Source organism: Emydura macquarii, unplaced genomic scaffold (genome assembly GCF_026122565.2).
Source record: "Emydura macquarii macquarii isolate MOO-44397 ecotype Brisbane River unplaced genomic scaffold, CSIRO-AGI_Emac_v2 contig_369, whole genome shotgun sequence".
Classification (NCBI taxonomy): domain Eukaryota; kingdom Metazoa; phylum Chordata; order Testudines; family Chelidae; genus Emydura; species Emydura macquarii.
Window position 1 is genome coordinate 10,334,105 of NW_027130506.1, and position 25,676 is coordinate 10,359,780.

The window sequence follows — 25,676 nt, forward strand, 5'->3', positions numbered from 1 at the left end:
GTAGTTTGAATTTTAGTTTTCCTCCTGTTTTTCTGCCTCAGTCCTGATACTATACAACTAGTTTTGTAGCTGTAATTTTCTCAGGTTTCCCTTTGTTTTTATTCTTGGACTTGGAATCCTAAAATGTGGTGGTTTCATTCTTTTCTTTTCCCAGAGTTTTAATAACTTCATAGCTATCAGTTTTGTGATTGTCCCAAGAGCTGCCTAGTAATCATGTCCCAGGTTCTACACAGCAAGCTGCAGCGAGATTCCAGGCCTCTGTAGCGCTACAGTGCAGCACATTTTAAAATGGATATTTTATTGAAATATGAAAATGAATAATAGTCAATTCACTAGCTCATGTTTATTTTCATATTACATTAAACTTCTTTTCGTCTTGTTTCACATTTTTATTATGCCACAGGTTTTTATACCGAAAATGCATAATTGCAATATTGAAGTTGTCAGAAGCAAACAGAGGTTATTGCAGCTGAATGCAGGACAGTTCGGACTTTCAGTACACGGGGAAGTTTAGCAGGGTTTTAGGGTACATAAGACAAACAATGTTCCTGGTAAAAAGATCAGCAGTAAAATAGTGTAGTCCTTTGAAGTATCCTGGTTAGGTTACAGTGTGTGCACCCCATTGAGATGAATGAGAGTTCACATCTGACACAGCTAATGTTTAGGACTGTCTGCAGGGTCAGTAATATGACTCAGTATTGGTTTGCAATTGGGATATATCTGCACTGTACCTTTAACCTGGGTACTTGGCACTGGAATTAGCCTACCCGTGCTGCAAGCATCCCCACAGTAAAGCCCTTCCCATGTTACTGTGTTCTCACGGTTTCTTCATTCCACATATGGAGTCATTCAAGACGAGCTATTGCACTTTGAATCCGTACTTTACCTTAATCCGGATTAATTTTCAAGTGTAAACTGCATTCTGTTCATGTTTAAGATTTTCTTCACAAATACAAAGGTTAGAAAAGAAAGTAATATGAGAGATTAGATTCTAGAGCACAGATGTGCAGCACAAGGAGGATTCTGTATTGAAATCCAAAAGGGTAAAGTGAAGCTCTAGAAGATTTTGAATAATTTTGTAAAGGTAAATTTTGTGTCTGTACACACACTAATGTGAGGTAGGATAGAATTTTGTTCTTTCTCTGTTCTCTAAGAGAAAAAAACTCCTAAATTTACTTGAAAATAGCCAAACTGGAAAAAAGAAATAGGCCCAGATACTAACAATGATCCTCTGCATGGATGCAAAGTTTAGACCACATCGATTCAGTTGCAGGATCTGGGTCATAGTCTCCAATACCAGCCTCTTTCAAAGTAAGATTTAAAAACTTTCTCATTGTACAATGCTATACTGGGGGGGGCGGGGGGGAATTTCCTCCTGACCCTGTGGCTTCATCCATTTGATATCCTGAAGCAAGGGTGTTAAATGACCCTGGTCATTTTATTTCAGCTATCATTCAAATGATATTTAAGTACTGATTAAGTGACTGTCGGGTATTATTCTAATCGATTTGATTATACATATGCAATGTATTTAATCACTCAGTCTAAACACTTTGTGTCCATTTTGCTCTTTTATAGTCAAAATATATGGTACAAGACCAATTTTAATTGAAATCGCAGATCCTTAATAAAATTACAAAATTTTTTTTAGTTTTATTTTCATAGGGTCATAGAAATGTACGACTAGAAGGAACCTCGATAGGTCATCAGTCTAGTCGCTTGAATTGAGGCTGGACTAAGTATTAACTGGACCATCCTTGACAGGTGTTTGTCTAACCTGTTCTTAAAAACCTCCAATGCAGGAGATTGCACAAAATACTTAGGTAATTTATTCCAGTACTTAACTACTCTGACAGTTAGGAAGTTTTTCCTAGTGTCTAACCTAAATTTCCTTCCCTGCAATTTAAGACCATTACTTTTTATCCTGTCCTCACTAGTTAAGAAGGAGAATTTATCACTCGCCTCTTTTTAACAAACTATTACATACTTGAAGACTGTTATTATGTCTCCACTCAGTCTTCTCTTCTCCAGATTAAACAAAGGCCCCCCCCCCCCCCCCCCAATCTTGTAGGTCATGTTTTCTAGACATTTTAAATAATTTTTGTTGAATTCCTCTGGATTATAATCTAATTTGTCCATATCTTTATCTCAGACCATTTCTCAAGTTTGTCAAGATCATTTTCAATTCTAATACTGTCCTCCAAAGTGCTTGCAACCCCTCCCATTTGTCATCCACAAACTTTATAAGTGTACTTTCTATGCCGTTATCCAAATAATTTATGAAGAGATTGAATAGAACTGGATCCAGGACAGATCCCTGTGAGACCCCACTCGATATATCCTTCAAGATTGATTGAGGACCACTGATAACCACTTTCTGAGTACAGTTTTCCAAACAGTTGTGCATCCACTCTGTAGTGGATTCTTCGAGGCTATATTTCTCTAGTTTGAGGTCATCAGAGACTGTATCAAATGCCTTACTAAAGTTCAGATACATCACATCTTCTGCCGCATCCACAAGGATTGTTACCCTGTCAAAGAAGAATATTAGGTTGTTTGACATGCTTTGTTCTTGACAAATCCATGTTAACTTGTACTTATCACCTTGTTTTCTTTTAGGTTCTTACAAACTGGTTGTTTTTACTCCTTTATCTTTCTGGATACTAAGGTTAAAGAACACTGGTCTATAATTCCCTGAGTTGTCCTTATTCCCCTTTTTATAAATTGGTACCATATTTGTCCTTTCCAGTCCTCGGGTATCTCATCTGTCCTCCCCGAGTTCTCAGATATAATTACTAATTTCTTCAACCAGTTCCTTAAGTGTTCTAGGCTGTATTTCATCAGTCCCTGTTGACTTGAAGACACATATCGTGTCTGAGTAATTCGCCATGTTTATTTTCCTATTCTAGCCTCAGATCCTATCCCATTTACAATGAGGTTACAGTGAGGAACATCGTTTACAATGATGTTCACTATATTAGTCATTGAATCACTGCTAACATATTTGGTGAAAAAGGCATAAAGCCCTTTGGCCATTGTTGCATTTTGTATTCTTTTTTCTTCAAGTAGATGCAGCCATGTATTTCTCTTTGGTGTATATGTGCCCAGCAATCCAGAGCCAGAGAAATTTCCCTATCACTACCCATAGAGGGGCAGCATTCGCGCCTTGTGGCTCTAGGCCCTCTCTTGACCCTCCCTTAGTTCATTCTTACTGCCCATGACTGGAGTCTGACCTTTGTGTGGTCTCTACTTCTCAACTAGTTTAGTTTGTTCTCTTATTGCATATAGTTAGTAATACCCTTCGTGTTAAAATAGTGTTAGTTGTCATAGTAGTTTGTTTCCCTCAGTGGTGCCCTAGCCAAGGTTTAAAAATTGTCGTCCTTGTGGGGGAGTGCTCTCCATCAGCAGTTCCCAAACATGGTGCTTGTTGTCTCGGCGACCCCCATGTCAAGAAGCATTGTGCAATCTGCCGATTGGTTTAAGAAATGGACTCAAGAAGCTTGGGACTATCTCCTAAAGCAGCGCCTGCTTCAGTACTGAGGCCTTCATTGGATCAGAGATCACCTTCGAGCTGCAAGAGCATTGCAGCTTCACGTTTTGGATCAGGTGCCTCTCTGAAGAAAAGGATTCCTGATCAGCTGCACTGAGGAAAATGTCCAATCAAGACCACTTCAGGTCCCAGGATGACTCATCTGTCTCCCCTGGGAAAAGCATGGACTGGCACAGAGCTGGTACCGGTGCATGAGATGTCATGGGTACCTCTAACCCTTCCCCAGTACCTAGTAGGGATTTAGAAACCCTATACTGTTGAGTCTGGTTCCAGCTTCTGGGAGTCCGTTGAGTCTGGTACCAATGAGAGAGATGCTGGTACCCACTGTTTCCATGTCAGCAGCATACCAGGCAACTATAGACCTCCTGTGCCTTTCAGTCCTACCTCTTCTTAAGTCCAGGTCTTTGCCAGGTTGCGTCATCTATAGCCTCTTGGATTGAATGAGCCGTTGAACTCTCGGGTCTGTTGGCACCACATCCTAATGTTCCCCTTCCACAGGTAGGAGAAGTAGGGCTTGTACTGGGATCAGTATGAGGGACCTCTGTACCGGGAACTTCCTCTGCACCACTGCTGTTTGGCGCCACAAATGCTTTTGTGGTGGTTTTCACCACCCTCAATGTCGGTACTGTCTCAGATACTCTGGTACCACTGTTAACTTTGGGACTGACATCACTTGTAGCACCAGCATGCTTGGTATCAACAGTACCACTTCCCTCAGCCGTGCTGCTTCCTGCCTCATTCTGGGCAATGGATGAGTAAGACTGCCTGTTTGCTCCCTCAGATCTCATTCCTCCTTCATCGCCAGGATCCCAAGGCTCCTCTGCATCTGAGTCAGGTCATCATCCTCCATCGCCTATCTAGCACTGAGGGACACTTAATGGGCCATTATGGGTATCGGGATTGGCATGTGTGTCATGGTCAGGATGGAGGTCCCTTGTCCTGTGCCTACTGGCCAGCAATGCCTTATCCATGTCAGTGGCTTCCATGGAATCTGTGGGATGCTCCTCTGTTACGGAGGTTCCACTCTTCATTTTGCTCAAAGGCGAGATCACTGTCCAGGTCTTTAATGGCGACCCTCAATCTGCCACAGGCCCAGGCACCAGTGGTCCCTCTCCCTACAGAGCATCCAGAGTTGTCCCATCTGGGTCCGTAAGCCCTGAAACAGGATCCAGCTTTGTCTGGAGACAAAAACAAGGCCCTTAGCTGAGCCAATGATGCTGTGCTGTCTGGCTCATCCTCACTTTTGGTGCTGTAGGATTTTAAGGCATACCAAGTCCCCTTGAGGCATGTAGCTGCTTCCCTCCATATCCAAGAAGAGTTCATGCAAGAGAACAATCACAAAAGGGCTGGACATTTTACAGCTATCTGCCCCTTGAAGAGTCGCTCTCCCTATCAATGATGCGCTCCTTAAGCCAGCTAAGGCCCTTGGGAACATGCCAACTTCAGTACCACCTGCAGCTAAGTGCATGGAAAAGTGCTTTTTGTTCCCATGCAGGAATTTGAAGGGTTTTACTGCCCCCTGGCCACAAACTCCATACTCATAACTGCGGTTAACAGAGCCCTGAAGGGCAGGTTTAAGTGCATCCCCAAGGATAGGGACTCTAAACAATTGGACTTCATGGACAGGAAGATTTACACATCCTCTTCCATACAGAGGCGAATTGCTAACCATCAAGCCTTGCTGTCAAAGTACAATTTTGTTAACTGGACAGCTGTGTCAAAGTTCGTAGACTAGCTGCCTGAAGCCTCTTGGGAAGAATTTCAAGCATTTGGGCATTTGTCACTGAGAGTTTCTTGGAGTCTAAGACGTCCTTGTAGTTCACAGGTGACGTAGTGGACACCTTGTCCGGTGTAATGGTCTCAGCAGTCACCAGGGAGAGGGCTTCCTAGTTGCAGAATTCGGGTATTGCCCCCAATGTCCAACACATCAGCACAGAAAGCAAACAAGTTGAAGAGATCAGGCAAGAAGATAAGTCTGTTACAAGAAAGGAAACCAAGTAAACTGCAATCACACTTTTCCCTGTTAGACACAGTTCTATTCATGTTTATATATTTCTCCAGCCATGAGTTGGAGCAAATAGTAGGAATGGCAATTTTTTGAAATAGAAAAACTATTTACAACTTTTATCTGTAATTGTATGCAATTACAGAGTTATTAATGATGGCAACTTTAGTAGTGCCATAAGTTTTTATTTGTCTTGCTTTTCATATTTATTTGTAAGGAACTGCCTCAGGTCTTTCCACCCAGGGTATGTAGATGCTTTTCTAGTTGGGAACATCAGCTGTGAACTTGCCTGGTACAGCTTCTTTACTAGCTTTGTATCCTGCTTTTGATGAATAGTTACCTCTGTCTTGCAGTGAAGGCCTTTGATGCTTTATTCCTTTGAACTGCCTTGAGGTAAGGGAGAACAGAACTGTTGTCTTTCTGAAATGTTCAGTATATTTAAATATATGATAGATCATCTAGCATCTTATGTTGTCAGGCTTTGTCCTTCTGGAGAATGGGATTCAGACAATGAGAGAAGAGCTATTTCCTGTGGAAAAACATTACTTTGGGGGGAAAGGGGGCATGGTAAAGGGTGCACTACTTTGGAGAATGTAATATTAATCTTCTAATACAGAGTGTCCAGTTTCTGATGCTCATTTATACTACACTAAGGACCCCTTATGCTGTTCTTAAAGTGCATGTAAAAAGTGATTTTATTTATTTTAACCCATTCCAGTGCTTCACCACCTCCTAGTAAAAAAGTTTTTCCTAATATCCAATCTAGACCTCCCCCACTGCAACTTGAGACTATTGCTGCTAGTTCTGTCATCTGCCACCACTGAGAACAGTCTAGCTCCATTCTCTTTGGAACCCCCTTAAGGTAGTTGAAGGCCATTATCAAATCCCCTCCCCCTTGCTCTTCTCTTCTGCAGACTAAATAAGCCCTGTTCCCTCAGCATCTCCTCATAAGTCATGCGCCTCAGCCCCCTAATAATTTTCATTGTTTGCTGGACTGTCTCCAATTTGTCCACATCCTTCCTGTGGTGGGGGCCTAAAACTGGACACACTACTCCAAATGTGGCCTCCCCAGTGCCGAATAGAGGGGAATACTCACTTCCCTCGATCTGCTGGCAATGCTCCTACTAATGCAGCCCAATATGCCATTAGTCTTCTTGGCAACAAGGACACACAGACTCTCATCCAGCTTCTTGTCCACTGTAACCTATACGTCCTTTTCTGCAGAATTGCTTCTTAGCCAGTCAGTCCCCGCTCTGTAGCAGTGCATGAGATTCTTCCATTTTAAATGCAGGATTCTGCACTTGTTGAACCTCTACCACTCCCCCCAGCGTAGTGTCATCTGCAAACTTGCTGAGAGTGCAATCCACCCCATCATCCAGATCATTAATGAAGATGTTGAGCAAAACCAGCCCCAGGACTGATCCCTGGGGCCCTCCGCTTGATACCGGATGCCAACTAGACATTGAGCCCAATGATCTAGCCAGCTTTCTATCCACCTTATAGTCCAACCCATACTACTTTAACTTGCTAATAAGAATACTGTGCGAGACCATATCAAAAGCTTTGCTAAAGTCAAGGTATATCACATCCACCAATTTCCACACAGCCACAGAGCCAGTCATCTCATCATAGAAGGCAATCAGGTTGGTCAAGCATGACTTGCCCTTGGTGAATGCATTCTGACTCTTGCTGGTCGCCTTCCTCTCCTCCAAGTGCTTCAAAATGGATTCCCTGAGGACCTGCTCCATGATTTTTCCAGGGACTGAGATGAGGGTGACTGGTCTGTAGCTCCCCAGATTCTCCTCCTTCCCTTTTTTCCAACTATGTTAAATTAAATAGTGTCAAAGGGAGGGTGGCATCTGTTTATATAGAGCTATGTTGAATCCAAACTTGGCCAAAAAGTATGTGTACAATGTACGAATGTGGATTATAGATCAGGCAGCAAGGTGGCAGCAAAGATACAATTTTGTCTTGCATTCATTTCTTATAGTAAAAATGCTATTTTACTTTATGCTCCCCTCAGTTTCCTATTCATTCTTTACACATCATGGAAGCAGTAAGGAGTAGCAGATCTGCCATCAGAAAATTAAAGATGAGCCAGATTCTCAAATATTTTTCATATGTAGAGTATCTCTGGCAATCGTAGTAAAGTATATCTCCAGCTGTATTTCAGTGCACGAATAGTAGTAAGTTATTAGCTAAACTAATCCTAATACCTGTATTCTGTATGGAAGCCTCAGGCTGGTTTGTTTACTGTCTCCCCTGCAGTGTTTTGTTCTTAACTCTGTCCTTTTTATGCTGTAAAACTAATCCTTTTTATTTAAGACTGTACTGAACCATGTTTCTTGTTTTTCTGAAGAGACAGGCAGTAAATGCAAAGCTACTGAAAGGTGTTATTGATTCTGTGCTTTGTACTACAACACTGTGTTTGCAAAGGAAAATGAGATGAAAAGTACAAATTTAAATTGATAGGCAGGACAATAACAAATAAAACACTCAGGTAATCTAGTGGGTTTCAGGCCTGTAATTCAGAACCTTGCATGGGTAGAGGGAGCATCTCACGTTGCTCAAACATGGTCATTTTAAGGAGTAATAGTGGTGGGCTCCAAGTGGGTCAGTTCCCTAAATCCAGAAGGTGGGGTCTTCTGCATGTGATATGGGGGATTCAGAGCTCCACTAGGGATGTGGAGGACTACATCTTTACCATGTGACTGTTCCACTGCCTGTGTTAAATAAGTTGGTGGTTACAGTCCTCAAGTTTCCACATCACCGTTGGCAATCTTAGAAGAAGTCAAGGATGAAATGAGCCATGGAATCTGAGCTAACTTTATCTGTAGAATTGATCCTTCTAGAACAGGGTTGAGGAACTTCAGCCAGAGCAACACAAGGAAGATTGTGGCAGCTAATGATATAACTCTTCTGTGCATAAATCTATAGGGCTTTAGTTTTCCATTCACCACTTTCAACAAGCACTTTTTTTTTTTAAAAAATTTGGAACAAGATATGAATGGGTAAGTAATTACCCATGCACTATGTCTCAGCTATGCTATCACATTACAAGATGGTTGAGAAGGAGGGGAGGAGAATGGAAAATCAATTCAGATTTATAGAAAAACAGAGTCAGATTTGGCACTGAATCTTCAATGTTCCCTATTAAATATAATTCTACTGCTCCTTTCAGCATTAATGAAAACACTGTACTCTTAAAAGGTGTAATCAGTCTTGCATTCCAACAAATTTTGCAGGCAGTTAAACTTACAAAAATGCTTCTTGATATAGCAACAAGAAAGAAGGAAAATGATTGTATAACCAAATGGGGAACCTATGTTATAAACTAAAAGTTATGTCCAGCAAGTTATGTCCAGGTGACTGGAGGATAGCTAATGTAACTCCCATTTTTAAAAAAGGCTCAAGAGGCGATCCTTGCAGTAACAGGCCAGTAAATATAACTTCAGTACAAAGCAAATTTGTTGAAACTTTAGTAGAGAACAGAATTATCAGACACAATGATGAACAGTGTGTGTGTGGGGTGGGGGGGAGAGGTAACATGGCTTTTGTAAAGGGAAATCATGCCTCACTGATCTATTGGAATTTTTAGAGGGGGTCAACAAACATGTGGACAAAGGTGATCCAGTGGATGTAGTGTATTTGGACTTTCAGAAAGCCTTTGACAAGATCCCACACATCAAAGGCTCTTTAGCAAAATAAGCGGTCATGGGATAAGAGGGAAGATCCACTCCTGGATCAGTAACTGGTTAAAAGACAGGAAACAAGGGGTAGGAATAAATTTGTGACCAGAATTGCAAAACATTGAAAGTCTGGGCATACCATGTATTAATATAGTACCATTATGATCATTTCGGTTATATTGTTTATCCTTTTCCTAATGGTTCCTGATGTTCTTGGTTGTTTTGACTGCTGCTGCAGGTGAAGTAGATGTTTTCAGTGAACTGTCCACAATGACTCCAAGATCTTTCTTGAGTGATAGCAGCTAATTTGGACCCCCTCATTTTGTTTGTATAGTTAAAATTATTTTTCCTAATGTGCATTACTTTCCACTTCTGAACATGAAATTTAATTTACCATTTTGTTGCCTAGTCACACAATTTTGTGAGATCCCTGTATCATCTGCAAATTCTGCCACCTCACTGTTTACCCCCTTTTCCAGATCATTGGTGAACATGGTGAACAGTACGGGTCCCAGTACAGGTCCGTGGAGGCCCTGCTATTTATCCCTCTCCCTTGTGAAAACTGACCATTTATTCCTACCCTTTCTTTCCTGTCTTTTTAACCAGTTACTGATCCATAAGAGGATCTTCCCTCTTATCCCATGACTTCTTAAATGAAGTGTTAAAATATAATTAGGAAGGCCAAAAATAATTTAAAGAACAGCTAGCGAAAGACTCAAAAGTAACAGCAAAAAAGATTTTAAATACATCAGAAGCAAGAAGCTTACTAAACAACCAGTGGAGCCACTGGACAATCGAGATACTAAAGGATCAGTCAAGAAAGATAATGCTATTGCGGAGAAATTAATGAATTCTTTGCATCGGTCTTCACAGCTGAGAATGTGGGAGATTCCCAAACCTGAGCCATTCTTTTTAGGTGACAGATCTGAGGAACTGTTCCAGACTGAGGTGTCATTAGAGGAGGTTTTGGAACAAATTGATAAATGAAACAGTAATATGTGACCAGGACCAGATGGTATCCACCCAAGAGTTCTGAAGGAACTCAAATGTGAAATTGGAGAACTACGAACTCTGATATGATATTTAAATGAGCAGCTGTACCAGATGACTGGAGGGTAGCTAATGTGACACCAATTTTTAAAAAAGGCTCCAGAGGCGATCCCAGCAACTACAGACCAGTAAACCTAACTTCAGTACCAGGCAAATTAGTTGAAACTATAGTAAACAGTAGAACTATCAGACACATAGATGAATATGATTTCTTGGGGAAGAGTTAATATGGTTTTTGTAAAGGGAAATCATGCCTCACCAATCTACAAGAAATATTTGAGGGGGTCGACAAGAGTGATCCAGTGGATATAGTGTACTTAGATTTTCAGAAAGCATTTGACAAGGTCCCTCAGCAAAGGCTGTTAAGCAAAATAAGCTGTCATGGGATAAGAGGAAAGGTCCTCTCCTGGATCAGTAATTGTTTAAAAGATAAGAAACAAGTGGTAGGAATTAAATGGTTGGTTTTGAGAATGGAGAGAGGCAAATAATGGGGTCTGCCAGGGGTCTGCACGGGAACCAGTACTGGTCAACATATATTCATAAATGATCTGGGAAAAGGGGTAAACAGTGAGGTGGCAAAATTTACAGATGGTACAAAACTACTCAATATAGTTAAGTTCAAAGTTGACGGTGAAGAGTTAAAAAGGGATCTCACAAAACTGGGTGACTGGGCAACAGAAAGGAGATGGAATGCAATGTTGATAAGAGCAAAGTAATGCACATTGGAAAACATAATCCAAACTATATGTACACAATGATGGGGTCTAAATTAGCTGTTGCCACTCATGAAAGATGTTGGAGTCATCGTGGATAGTTCTTTGAAAACATCTGCTCAATGTGCAGTGGCAGTCAAAAAAGCTAACATTAGGAACCATTAGGAAAGGAATAGATAAGACAGTAAATATCATATTGTCACTATATAAATCCATGGTACGCCCACACCTTGAATTCAGTGTGTGGTTCTTGTCACCATCTCAAAAAAGATTTATTAGACTTGGAAAAAGTACAGAGAAGGGCAACAAAAATGCTTAGGGGTAGGGAACAGCTTCCATATGAGGAGAGAGTAAAAAATCTGGGACTGTTCATTTTAGAAAAGAGATGAATAAGGGGGGATACAATAGAGATCTATAAAATCATGAATGTTGTGGAGTGAATATGTAACACAAAAACCAGACATCACCCAATGAAATTAATAGGCAGCAGGTTTAAAACAAACATAAAGAATACGTCTTCACAAAACACTGTCAACATGTGGAACTCATTGCCACGGGATGTTATGAAGGCCAAAAGTAAACTGGGTCCAAAATTAATTAGATAAACTCATGCCGGATAGGTCCAGCAATGGCTATTAGCCAAGATGATGAGTTATGCAACCCAATAGTCGGGGGGTATCTAAACCTCTAATTGCCAGAAGTTGGGACTGGAAAACAGGATGGATCACTCAGTAATTGCCCTCTTCTTTTCATTTCCTTTGAAGCATCTGGCATTGGTACTGTCAGAAAACAGGATACTGGGCTAGATGGACCATTGGTATGACCCAGTATGGCCATTCTTACACTCGTGTTAATCGTATTAGTGATAGCAGGGGAAAAAGGAATATTTCTCCTCCCACATTGTTGCTTTCTACAATGAGCTATCTGAACCATCAGTGGAAGTACTCTTTTGTGTTTCAAGGCATCTCCAAACTAAGGCCTAAAGACATGAATTTCAAATTACAAATAACTTGTGTGAACTGTCAAGTGAAATGTGGAAGAATTTTAAAATCATTAATACAGAAGGCAACTTAGTCATATTTTTCACAATATCCTATTGATAAAATAGATGAACTTGGCTTAAGCAGGCAGGGGAAAACAAATCCACAGCTGTGTGTGGAAACATGAATTTGGTTTTTTTAATCACTGTTACAGAAAATGAGACTATTATTTTTGTCTAGATGAAGATAGACTCTCCAGAAGGAAGAGTATTGTGGACACTGTATCTATTCAGGTGGATATTCTTCCTGGCAACAACACAGAGGATCAGGTATGTGAAAAAACAAGGTATTCTGAGAAGCCTCTTGCATGAAGAGACAACCTACAAAATGAAACTTTTCCAGAGAAAAACACTCAATTTTTTGTCTTGCATGTCTACTCCTGAAGAGTTAGAAAATAAGTGATTTTTATTATCTAATTTATTGAGACTGAGGTACACTACAGTATTTGTTATTTTTGACCATTAATATTACTATCAGATATTGTTTCGCTGAAGCTTCTAGATAGTTACTGAAAAGTAACTATGTAACTTACAGAGGGAACACTGCTTATGTGCTAAATTTCTGTGTAATATATTATGAGACATTACACTTTAACTGAGTAAAATACAGGTAACTCCAAATATGTAACTTGATGCCACTGAACATGTACTAAAGTGAACTATACTCAGGAATAGGGTAATTCTACACAGTGTACCGTAAATAAGTCTTACATTGTGTCCTTTCTATTTTCAGGAATGTTTAATAAACAGTATTTTAAGGCAGAGGAAAGAAATGATAGAATCAAACAAAAGATACAGACATCAGGTACAGGGATTGAGGCTAATTATGTTGTAGGAAGGCTACAGTATGACTGTTGGGGCAAATCTTAGACTCCTTAACTGAAGTGATCTGAATAGATATTCCACTTTCCAGTGGCTGTGGAAATTTACCTCCTCTTCCCCCCCTCCCTCCCAAAAATGTGCTAACCATAAAATGTAAGTTGTTTCTGTTACTTCTAGTTTGTGTCAGGAAATGTGTAACATGAAAGTGAAAAGTAATTAATTCCCAATTTTCTCTGAGTGCTAAAGTGAAGCAGCTCAATCTTTAGGGTACATAGTTTTTGGCTATCTATAGAAGTATGAGAATGTATCCTTTCATTCTGTTTACTACACACAATCCTCTAAATGATCTATAAAAATATTAAGCAATGAATGAAACCCTAAATTGGGCAATTAATATAAAATTAAGTCTCTTAATTCAAGGATATTGAAAATATGATCCTTTTAAACAACAATGAAAAATATATTGATTGTCTAAAAGAGTGAATAAAAACACAAGTTCTCAAATAAGGGGAGCATCCGCTTTCCCTTTCAATATGGCGAGATGAGCCGGGGGACATCTTGAACGTTTTTCAAGTTGTAACATGGGGTATGGAAAAGATTGAGAATCACTGATAGGGAAGATGTTTTATGCATTAACAAGTAAGATTAAGTCCATTATGATAAATAATCTATTTGCCCAAATATGTAAAACATAGGCTAAAATATTAGTTTACTTCTAATCTCTAGGATGTCTTGGCCTGTCTAAACATTGTAAGTGGATTGTAGAAATAGAAAAAAGCCTGTCAGTTCATAGGAACACCATTTTGCAAAATTGTTAAATGTTATGTCAGGATAATTTAAATGTTACATCTGTAAGATGTTGCAAGTATTCATAGACTTCTTTCCATTTGAAATAAAATGGTAAAAGTTTCATTTGAATCCTGCGTGCACAGAACCCTAGCTGTGCGCAGACTTTGTAGTCTTCGTCAGTTTCTTAAACTAAACTTTGTGATGAGTTTGGAATTTGTACAGTGTGCTTATCAGAACTCCAAAGCTAAGCAGGGTCAGGCCTATATGATACTTAAATGATATACTTTCAACAAATACCTAGCTTCTTCAGAATTGTTGGTGATTCAATAGATAGTATTCTTCCCTCTTTGTTAATTGGAGCCAATGCCCTTGAATGGTGGGAAAAGGTGCTGAGATGGTTCAGGTTCTGTGTCAAATGAGGCACAAAGCAAGAATCTTGACTACTTCTGGTTTTTAAAGAACTCCTGGCACTCTTCACAAGAGCAGGGGTGTTAATGCTGGTGTCCTACCCAAATTCCTATTAGATTTAGAATTACACACACAAAACTGTTGAAAGAACATTATGGTCACAAAGTCGAGCTCAAAAGTTAAGAAAAACAAGAACTAAGGTTGCCCACAAAGCCTTAATTCCTTTCCTTCCGCTCCTGTGCATATGCATTATGATAGTCTTTAATTACATGATCACATCCTGTTTTTCATAGGACTTCTACCTCATTCAGTGCATAGGAGGGATGTTCTTCACTGAAAGAGTTCTTATTCCATATTTTGTCTCCTCATTAAAATTGTGGCCTGCCCATACCTTATTTACTTTACAGTATTCAAACCCTGGTCTGAATACAGAATTGTAATTTCCTCATGGGTTTTTGCATGGTGTTCTCAACATAGTGTCGAAGTGCTTCACAAATATTAACTATTTTTCACACACCCCTGTTAATTGAGGCACAGAGGTCAAAAGTGTGCACTAATTTTAGGTGTGCAACTTGAGCTGGTTAGGGCCCTTAGCTTCTTGTCCCAGTCTCATTGTCCAGCCAGTCCCAGACCCCAGGGCCTACTTTATCTGGTCCCCAGCCCCAGTCTTTCCTCCCCACACCATGCTCTTTGTTCCAGTCTGCTCCTTCCTCTGTATTTCACCACATTCCTCCTCCGAATTCCAGGTCAGGCTTTTTGTCCTCTCCATTTGAGTCAATTTACTCCTTCACGGTGCCTGAATGACAGTAGGGAGAGTTTTGAGAGCATAGAACAGAGTCTCCTTCTCTGCTTTGGTGCCCAGTTCCATTGCAGTAGAGAACAGCAATTACAGGGAAAGTCCTGCTCAGTCCTGCGGTGGAACATGCTCAGTTTAGGCAGAAACTTAAAAGAATTTAGCTGCTGACTCCCTAACAAGTCTACTGAGCATGTGCGAACTGCAGTTTTTTCACAGGCTTATAACTTGGCAGGATTTTTTTTTTCATGGGGGCAGCAAAAAGCACACATCTGACACACCGGCTACCATCTGCCAAATTTCAAGTCCATGTTACTAAGCATGAAGGTGCTAGAGCGACTCAACTAAACTGTTGGCAGCATTTTTATAAACATAGGTATTTTTCCTTAATTTAATTCCCAGAAGCTGCTGAATTATTTTTGCTGAAATTTACAAAAAAAAAAATCAGCCTGAGGCAATTGTCCAGCATGGGAAATTTCAGCACAAATAGTTAATTTTTTAAATGTATAGACAATTGAAAAATGAATCTTATAATGAAGCATCAGGCAACTGTAAATATGGCTGGAACTACCAGCTCTGCCTGTAATAAAGTTGATGGATCACTAAACATTAGTATAATGCAGAAGAAAAAAGATTTGTAATCACACAGTCATGATGATGAAGAAATATACGACTATGTTATATATTCGCAGTAATCTATCTCTTTGAAATAAAAATTCAGAGGTAAACTCTTAGGCTAAGATTTTTAAAGGTATTTAGAAGTTGCTGTGCTTAGTGTTGCTCTGCCCAACTTATTTAGGAGCCTAAATCTCATTTTTCAAAAGAGATTTAGGCACTTACTCATCCATTGGGATTTTGTCTCCTACTTGGATAAATCCCTGTACAATTTTGAGCACAGCAGCTCCTAAATAGCCTCAGTCTTATGGGAGAAAAAGAATTTGTGACAAATCATAGTTGTAACTTTACTTATTCTTCAGGAGTTTGTGTTATTTCTGTCAATTAAAAATCACTTATTTCCCTTTAGGTCAATAATACTGAAGAAATCACCTTTGAAGCTTTGAAGAAAGCAATTGGTGAGATTTATTGCAATACTACATTTACACTTGTCTAGTAAATGAAATATTTTCCAGAAAAAAAGCTTTGCCAGCATAGCACATTTTAAAATATATTAGTTTCCCATCATATAGCACATTGATTCAAAACTATAAGGCCGTTAAATGATCTTCTTCAGCATTTCTTAGGGCTAGTCTACACTTAAAATTTATAACAGCACAGCTGTATCGGTGCAGCTTTGCTGCTATAAGAGCACTTGTGTAGCCGCGTTATGTCGACTGGAGAGAGTTCTTCTGCCGACATAATAAAACCCCCTAAATGAGCAGCGGTAGCTCTGTTGGCAGGAGAGCATCTCCCACTGACATAGCGCTGTCCACACTAGCGCTTATGCTGGCAAAACTTGACTTGTTTAAAGTTAAAGAACTCTTCTCTTTGCCTCTAGCTGATGTGACTTACTGAAAAGGTGATAGAATTAATTCTTCCTTTTAACTGTCTCTGAAACTTTGCCTTGCAGGTCAAGGCTTAAAAAACACTTAAGCAATTCACACAATGTTTTATACTTTGCCTGTGAGAATTTCAGTTAAGTAAATATCTGTAAAGCACCTTCAACATTTGTCATGACATTAAAATCCTTAAAGGGAGGTCTCTGAATATAGTGTGTGAAATTAGCATTATTAGGTTCAGAGGAGTTCCATTTTTGTCTCAAACTTCCACGTCAAATATGTTCAGTTTATGTTTAAAAAATTGTTTTTCTAACTGCCAACCCAGCAAACTTAACCTAGGGTTGGAAAATGCAGCTGAGTTCTTCCCTTATAACACATCAGCACCATTAATAAAGATTATGCAAGTCAAACTATGCCCCCACTTACACATATTAAAGTTAACTTGGAAGATACTTACAAGACAATAGGGTGTTACTGAGGGTATAACTTTGATTTGCAAACTCTTTACTGCTGATTATAATGCATGAAAATAAAGGAGTCCAAACTGACTTTTTGATCCCAAGTTAAATTTGTTAGGCTGACTATTTAAAAAAAAAATGTGAACAGTATATGGAGTTGATGATCTTGTGTACACTTGAAGAATTAGTACCAATTCCCAGTTTAAGTATACTGAAAAAAACAAGCTGCACAAAGTCTTAGCACCTGTTTTCAGCCTACTGCCCCAGGTGTAAGAGCAAGAAGATAGCAAAAGATGGATAACTAATTGTGTAGTGTAATCCTATATATCCAAGAACATGGTACTGGATGATGATTGGACCACATTCCACTGCATTTGTGGTGACCTCCTATGCTCAAGCAATAAATTATTAGACAAATCTGCAATCCCTATTTAGACAAAACTCCTACTGATGGACTGAGTGGGAACTGAATTGGGACCAAAGGATATGGTGTTTATGTTCAGTTTTGTACACTGATTCTGAAATACATGTTTCATTAATACAGGGAATTTGACTGACTAGTATTTGTTCAACAAGTCTGCCTGAACTGCGACTACTTTTTACTATTAATTTAAAGGATTCTATTCTTATGTTTTCGTTTTTAGTAATAATAAAAAATTAAGACATATAAGCTGCTTAATATTTTGTCATATCACTTATTGTAAGAAGTCTATATAATCGTAAATTAGAACAGTCTTCATTTTTTAAAAGATAATACTGGACTTGAAGAGCAGGAGAAAGAAAAGAGGCGTCTTGTGATTGAAAAGTTTCAGAAAGCACCTTTTGAAGAAATTGCAGCACAGTGTGAAACAAAAGTGAGTACTTGGAACATTTTATGCTGTTTCAAAGGCTTTCATGCAGGTGGTGATGGAGATAGGGTAAAGAGTGCTTCATGATGGTATTTACTATTAAAAGAAAACATATTTTTGCCTTCAACTGTCCTCTGAATTTTTAATCTGTGTAGGAAGTCAAAGTTAGTTACACTCTGAGTGGGTTGGGCCGCCTACCATTTACAGAGCTGCTGTTATTACTATTTATTGCTTGTATTTCTTTAACGCCTAGGGACCCTAGTCATAGACCAGGAACCTCTGGTGCTAGGCACTGTATATGAATCTTCTTTGGGCTTGCCTATACTACCAAATTAGATAGACTTAAGTTGGGTTGATGTACAGCCACTGTAGCAATTAAATTGGCTGTTGGTCCACACTACCCTCTTTCTGCCAGTGGCGCAGGTCCTCACCAAGAGTGCTTTCACCAGCTGAAGTGGGGCATTATGGGACACTAACAAACACATGGTACTCACAGCTGGAGCCCTCTGTCCTCAAGCTGGCAGCTGGAGATGAAATGTTAAATAATAGTGTCCATGAAACTGACAAGAATGTCAATTTCACTGATGGTAGGCTCACTACTGTGAAATTGAGCCCCCCACTGGACTGGCAGCTCTTGCTGTCAGCACCGGGTGGAGGTGAGGGGCCCAGGTGTGATCCCCACACAGGGCTGATAGCCAACAGATGATATAAGTGACACAGTGTCCACACAGACACTACGTCATCCTTACTACGTTGACCTAAGCAGGATGCCTCTTGTGGAGGTAGAGTTATTAAGCTGATGTAGTGGGTGACACATCGATGGGAGCACCATTGTATTGTACTATAGTTTAGTGTCTACACTACAATGGTGGGAGCACCAGTATAGTATAGACACTGACAGAGTTCTGTTACCAGATTTGCCTGTCACCATGGGGTATGTTCATTTATTAGGGTTACCTTCCTGGAAGGGGGTGTGATTCTATTAATGTACTGCTTGTGTTACTTGTGTGTTTATATGGCTACAACTCCCCTCCCAATGGAGCTATCCTGCAGGACCTAAGGTTATCAGGGCTGGGTTCCTCCAGCACCAGATTCAAATAAACCATCACACAGAAACCCACACACATTCCAGATTAACCGAGTGAGTCTGAGTGGACCGAGCTATCAGCACTCTCAGCTGATCCCTTGTGTGTCCCTGAACTCAGCAGGCTGGGTGACACCACACTTTCAGTGGCCATCCTTATATGCCCCCCCTTATATGCCGCTTTGCAATGCACCAGAATAGAGCACACTTCTTGAGCAGGCTGGGTCAAACAGCACTTTGAGCCGCACGCTTATTTGCCCCTGGACTCCGTATGCTAGGCAGAGCAGCACTTCTCAACTGTACCCTTCATATACCCCTCTACACCACAATTATTCTAGCAGTACAACCCCATAGGTTGATGAGTCAACCCCATACGATTTTTGGACACTCCAGAGATCTTTGGCTTAGGTAAAAGAAGTGTTATTACTGAGCAAGACAGGGACCAAGAACACAAAGGAGTAAAATAAAGTTTGGAGAGAGAGAGAAAGTGGCAACCGGCTTGATTATAACAGTTATTTTATTGCTAGGTATATAAATCTTATGATACTAATAGTAATACCATGCAAGGAGAGAAAAACAATCAAATGCTTACAATACTACACAATTACAGTTGGGGTATTGGAGAAAGCTATCCCAAGTTTGATTACAGAAGTAGAGTTATACCTGGACTAAGAGAGAGAGGGAGAGAGAAAAAGTGTGTTGGGGGAAGAAGGAGGGGGGGGATCTCACCACTCCATGCAGCTCAGAGGTTCCCAGCAAACAATCTGGTCAGCTTAGGGTCTGGAGCGCTTTGAGTCAGACAGAGTTCCCAGCAGGATCAGTCAGGAAGAGGGGAAGTTACAGTGGAACTGATGGAGCATTTTGGATCCAAGCATCAGAACAGGGGTTTGAACTTTGGTAGGGTTTTTGTAGACACCAGGTTTGTTTATGGATAAATAATGTCTGGACAAAAGGAGCTGATCATTCCTGGGCAGTTTTCCTAGAGAGAGCGCTCACAATGCAACCAGGATACAGTGTTTTACATATCAATAACTAGAATGGTCTGATAACTGCGGAGCTGGATCTGTACAGGTGTTAGTTCATTTACATCAAGAGCAGAGATTTCCCAATATGCAGTGCATCCCTGCTTTGGCAATCCCAGAGTTCAGTGCGGTCCCTGCTTTACCAATCCCAAAGTTCAGTGCGTGTTCCATCTTCAATGTAGATGAGGCTTCTGTTCTCCATTTATGTGCTAATTGAGATGCCTCCGTTTTACATCTTTGATGTAGATGAGGCATGGGGAGTTGCATCACCCTTGATGGGAGGGTTATAGTTGTGTCCATTGCCTTTTCATGTTGAGATCCCTTTGGTTCCTGGTTCAAGCAGGGGCTGTGGGGCGGGAATATTCAGGTGAGTTGCGGTTTTGCGCCATGGTTCCCCAAGAACACAGAGCTGCCAGGTAACAGTTCAGTCGACGCAGGCTGCTTTATATCGACCTAACTCTGTAGCATAGACCAGGCTTTTGTCCTCTACACCCCACGCACACACTTTTACCTTTCCTGCCTTTGAGACTGGCCTTCATAGCCATGATGTGTTTTCCTGCAATTCCAGAGCGAAACAAACTTTTGGATCATGCCAACATACCTTAATTGACTGGAAGAGTTATTCTATTTTTTCCCCCTTCTCATAGTTTAAGTAATCAAAATCTACTTCAATTTTGTTAATAAACTCCCAGCTGCAGTCCTTTTGCCATCACACAGCTCAGAACCTTGCAGGAGCAGGAAAACAAAACTCTGAAATTGGGAGTATCTTCCACGAAACCAGTCCGGACTTCTTACTCTGTCATTCTGTGTACAGTAGTTTCACAGGATATCCTTAAAATATTTAATTTTTTTCTCTTTCTAGGCAAACTTGCTTCATGATAGACTTGCACAGATATTGGAGCTCACCATTCGGTAAGGTTTTATCCACAAAAGGGTTGGAATTGATTAAAAGTAGGGATAGTTGTCAGGTAATCTTTGCTATTTTAAGATGCTAGTCTTTGGCATGATCAGCTAATTCAGTAAGGTAATTGACTTTATTGAAAGTCTAATTTTTAAAACATTTGATTTCATTGTTACTATTCTGTTTTTTTTATTTAGAGAAAAATATCTTCTGTCAAAATCAGCCTATTAGCCTATCAAACATTTTTTTTAAACAAGGTCAATGTTTTCAATACAAACCATATAATTAAAGATGTTGTAGTTAAGGGTAAAATTTGATTTTTCCTTTAAAATTACTGAAGGTCTTTCATGAGAGTTGCATCCATTAATTAGGGTTTAGTTGGGTCCCCAAGAAAGTTCTACCTATGTAACTATGGATAGAATTGGGCCTTAGTTTGAAAAATATTTGCTGAAAGATGTGAAAATATATATTGGTAACACAGTACTGTAGTATTTATATACTGATATTTTATATATATTTGTCATGCTCACAAAAATGTTGACTTTTCCCTTTTGCCTTTGTTGCATCTGCTCTAGGAATTAGCTAACAATCTGTATATGTATTGTGAAGTGCCATACATATCTGTTGTGCATTTTAGGTAATACTGTGAATAAAAAGCCCTATCTTGATGGTTATGTTGACTTCAGTGAAGTTGATGATATAGGTAAAGATACAAACAAAAATGAGCCATTATAATTTGGCTTCATTTAATATCAAGTTTCTAAGCAGGTACTCCATGAAATTAAAAATTATAGCAGATTACATAAGTATATCATTATGCAAATTTAAATCATATGCCTTTGTTTTCTCTTTGCTCCTTCACAGTCCTCCTCCTAGCCCCTCGGGAACGATGACCATTACTGCTGGACATGCTCATTACCAATCCGTTCCAGTCTATGAGATGAAGTTTCCAGATCTTTGTGTGTATTAAGTGTCTTCTGAAGTCTGCAGGACATTATTTAAAATAGAGTACAATACAATAAACCGACCAAGATGAGTTTTCAAGTTCTTTGTTAATTTAGATTAAGTAAATAGTTTTTAGTAAAACGATGGACCTATGGCAAATAGAGATAATTTTTAACCAAACTTTCAAAGTTATTTCTTGAACTATTTTCTAATATTTAAAGTTAAATTTCTTATGTTAGCTTATTATTTCACTTATATTCATTTTTCATATTTCAGTAGGTTTAAAAGTCAGAAGTAAATATTTCCTTTTCTTTTGCCAGCATGCTCTAGTATTTCAGAGACTTAAAAAAAGCGTTTACAGAAATACAATTTCCTAGAATTGGGGGCTGTATCTCCAATTCCTGAGGGCTTCCTTCCACCTGGGTTTCCAAACTTGGTTAGAGTGCTTTTGGCATGCTTACTGTTACCGCATTTATCAGTGAAGCAATATATTAGCTCCCTATACTGTTGCTGTCTAGTAGCTATTTATTCCATTATTTTGGAATTCATTAAATAGCAACCATTTACCTGTTCAGTTTCAGTAATAAATATGACTGGTTGGACAATTATTAAATATTGTTCCTGGTGAACGATTAACATAACGTGCTTTTTAGAAATCCAGTACATGTTCTTTTTCTTGCCGAAAGCTACAACGTTCTGCTTGAGAAGTGAAAATCCTCCTTTTGGAGCACTGACTTGTGCAATATTTTTCATGTCTTATGTGTATAGTTTACAGACTATGCTTTTGAAAATGCAGTAGTATTTTGCTGCGTCTAAACTACGATAAATTATATATATTTAGTATAGCACCAAACTGAGGGCATTTTAAATGGATAAGTACTTTAAAAGGTACTTCATTTGTGAAATCATAAACAGAAGATAAGATTATATGATATGTTGTTCTGTCTAGTTTAGTAAAATAGGTTTTTAATATTTTTCAAATTGAAAGAAAACTGTGGATGAATCCTCTTGAAAGTTATAAATTTAGATGTGTTTTCAAGCAAAAACATTTTGCACATACATCTTTGCATACATTTTCTTGCATTTTACAAGTCTTCCTGTGATTATTGAAACCAGATGTGCTAACATTCATAGGTTTAGGTACCTGAGTATAAATTTTAGATACTTACACAGCACAACTTTTTGTTAGATCTCTACATAAAACTGTATTGTATGGCTTTGTAGTTCGGGTCTAGCTGGATTTTTCTGAAGCAACACAAACATAATGAATTTACAGTTCCAATACTTAAATATATGGTTCTGAATTCAGTAGGTCTTTGAATGGGTCAGGGCTGAGATAAATAATGTATTAAACTAATAACTCTTGTTATAAATTGATTCAGGCCAGCCAATATGTTTATTGTCCTTGGCAGTTTCCACACTTTCTACAAAATGTAGGGCTTCTGTATTTTTAAACTTAAATGCGGTGTTCCTTTAAACTATCTTTAAAGGAGTGAAATAGCACATTTCCAGAGAAATTTCAGCTATTTAAACCTATGAGATGACAAATTGAGACTTTCAGGAAGCATTCATAAAACTCAGAAAGGTAATTGAGACCTTTTTTTCAGTTTGACAGTGCAATCACAGCTGTTAGTGGATGACGAAACAACCTCTTATCTACAGCATTCCATTGTGATTGTTACTGCTGCAGCGTGTCATCCTGATCAGACCAGAGTCAACAGCATTAATAGAACTCGTTGTTACCTTAGTTCTTTTAGTTTTCACTTTTTGTTTTTTTAAGGTAAGACATTAGATTTTGACCTGTTATAAACAGAGTGTATTTTTTTAATTAGAGAAATGTAAGCTAGGGACACAGTGTAAAACAATCATCGTCCACATTGATGTGATTTTATAAAGTAACACTGTGCGCATTTGTACAAAAAAGGAATAGAATTAAAGAATCTAAAGAACAAGAAATAAAGAATGTATTTTCATTTGCACTCTTGTAATACACCGACTGTGCTGTAAATATAGACTTGTTTCTCTGATTAACTGTTGCATGTGTACTGCATGTGAAAAATTATATTCAACATTTCACATTACCGTTCATTTGAAGTCCTGTTGATGAAGAATGTTTTCATTTAATCACAAGATAGGCTCCCACATGTCCTCATTTCAGACTAGTTTGGTTCAGGATGTGCAGATGTTACGGAACTAAAGGTCTGTAATCTTTTGGGATGTTGCCTGTTATATAATTTCTTCCATACTGAAAATGCAGAGTCTGCAAGTAGGATACGCTGGCCACTTAGGACAGTTGAGAATTGAAGATTTGTGGAAGTCTGCTGCATAATATATTGTACTGATAATTTACTGTAAGTAGTAAATTGTATGTAATTTTAAACCCAGAATGCTGTTTTAATGTGTACAGTTGCTTTGAATCCTTTCTTTTTCTGGTCTTGAAAAGAGTTGTAGAGCTTAGAATACAAAGTGTGCATACTGGGCCTGTAGTATCTGTGACAGTTTGAAGACTGTATGAATGTTTATCACTTCATGTCCAGGTGGCATTTGTATGTATTCCAGCTTGTGCTTTAAATTCTTTTAAATGTAATGTCATTTTGAATAATTATGGTTTTTCATAGCAGTTCATTTTAAGGTAAATTAAATGTGTTAATTCAGAAGAAACAAAATTAGCTTGTTCAGAGGAGGGCTAATTTGTCTGTTTTATTGATGCCCATACATTCTGTGCTATTGGTCTTGAACCAGTTTCATAAAATGTAAGAATACACTGTGCAATGTACATTTAAGCAATAAAATAAACCAAAAAATTAAAATAGCAGAGTTGGTTACAAATGAATTTACTTAGTATTAACTACTGTATGATACTTGATGTTAAAAAATCAATGCTGTCCTAAATATAGTACATACGTATTGTTGAGAAGCAAAACGAACTTTCACTTTCAGAAACAGTGATTTTACAAACCTAAAACATTTCACCACATCATAAAAGTTGAGATTTGTTGGAAAAGTCAAACAAAACATTAGGCTGCAGCAAAACTTAAAATGCATTCCTAAGGGCTTATGAGAATGGCCATACTGGGTCAGAACAATGGTTCATTCTAGCCCAGTATCCTGTCTTCCGACAGTGGCCAGTGCCAGAGGCTTCAGAGGGAATGAACAGAACAGGGCAATTTTGAGTGATTCATCCCCTGTTGTCCAGTCCCAGCTTTTGGCAGTTGGAGGTTTAGGGACATCTGGAAAATGGGTTTGCATCCCTGACCATCTTGGCTAATAGCCACTGATGGACCTATCCTCCATGAACTTATCTAATTGATTTTTGAACCCAGTTATAGTTTTGGCTTTCACAACATCTTCTGGCAATGGTTTCTAGATGTTAACTGTGCGGTTGTGTGAAGAAGTGCTTCTTTTTGGTGGTTTTAAATCTGTCTGTTCATTGATTTTTATCGTGGGACCCCTAGTTCTTTTGTTATTTGAAGGGGTATATAACACTCCCTTACTCCCTTTCTCCATACCAGTCATGATTTAATAGACTTCTATCACATTCCTCCTTTAGTTGTCTCTTTTCTAAGGTGAAAAGTCCCAGTTTTTTAATCTCTCCTAACAAGGAGGCTGTTTCATGCCCCAAATCATTTTTGTTGCAATTCTCTGTTCATTTTCCAGTTCTAATATACCCTTTTTGAGACTGGGTGACCAGAACTGCATGCAATATTCAAGGTGTGGTCATGCCATGGACTTACATAGTGGCATTATGATATTTAGTTTTATTATCTATCACTTTCCTAATAGTTCCTACGTGGTTAGCTTTTTTGATTGCTGCTGCACACTGAGCAGATGTTTTCAGAGAATTATCCACAGTGACTCTTCCTTGAGTGAGAACAGCTAGTTTAGGCCCCATCATTTTACATGTATTGCTGTGTTGTTTTCTCCAAAGTGCATTACTTTGCACTTATGAACATCAAATTTCATTTCCCTTGTGTTGCCCAGTCACCTAGTTTTGTAATTCTTCACAGTCAGCTTTGGACTTAACTATCTTGTGTAATTTTGTATCATCTGCAAACTTTGCCACC

General features: G+C 39.0%; 1 protein-coding gene across 5 annotated transcripts in view; it reads left to right on the forward strand.

Moving 5' to 3' along the window:
- EFR3A (EFR3 homolog A) overlaps positions 1–24,425 on the forward strand; it is a 152,679-nt gene extending 128,254 nt beyond the window's left edge. For 4 of the 5 annotated variants that reach the window (XM_067531521.1, XM_067531512.1, XM_067531536.1 and 1 more), the window contains 5 exons: positions 12,228–12,316; positions 15,883–15,931; positions 17,563–17,666; positions 20,629–20,678; positions 21,532–24,425. In XM_067531521.1, the coding sequence (XP_067387622.1) occupies positions 12,228–12,316; positions 15,883–15,931; positions 17,563–17,666; positions 20,629–20,678; positions 21,532–21,637 (398 nt within the window). In that variant the 3' untranslated portion in view covers positions 21,638–24,425. The remainder of the gene's footprint in view (positions 1–12,227; positions 12,317–15,882; positions 15,932–17,562; positions 17,667–20,628; positions 20,679–21,531) is intronic. The other variant, XM_067531529.1, reaches the window with a different exon arrangement.
- Positions 24,426–25,676: the final 1,251 nt, after the last annotated feature.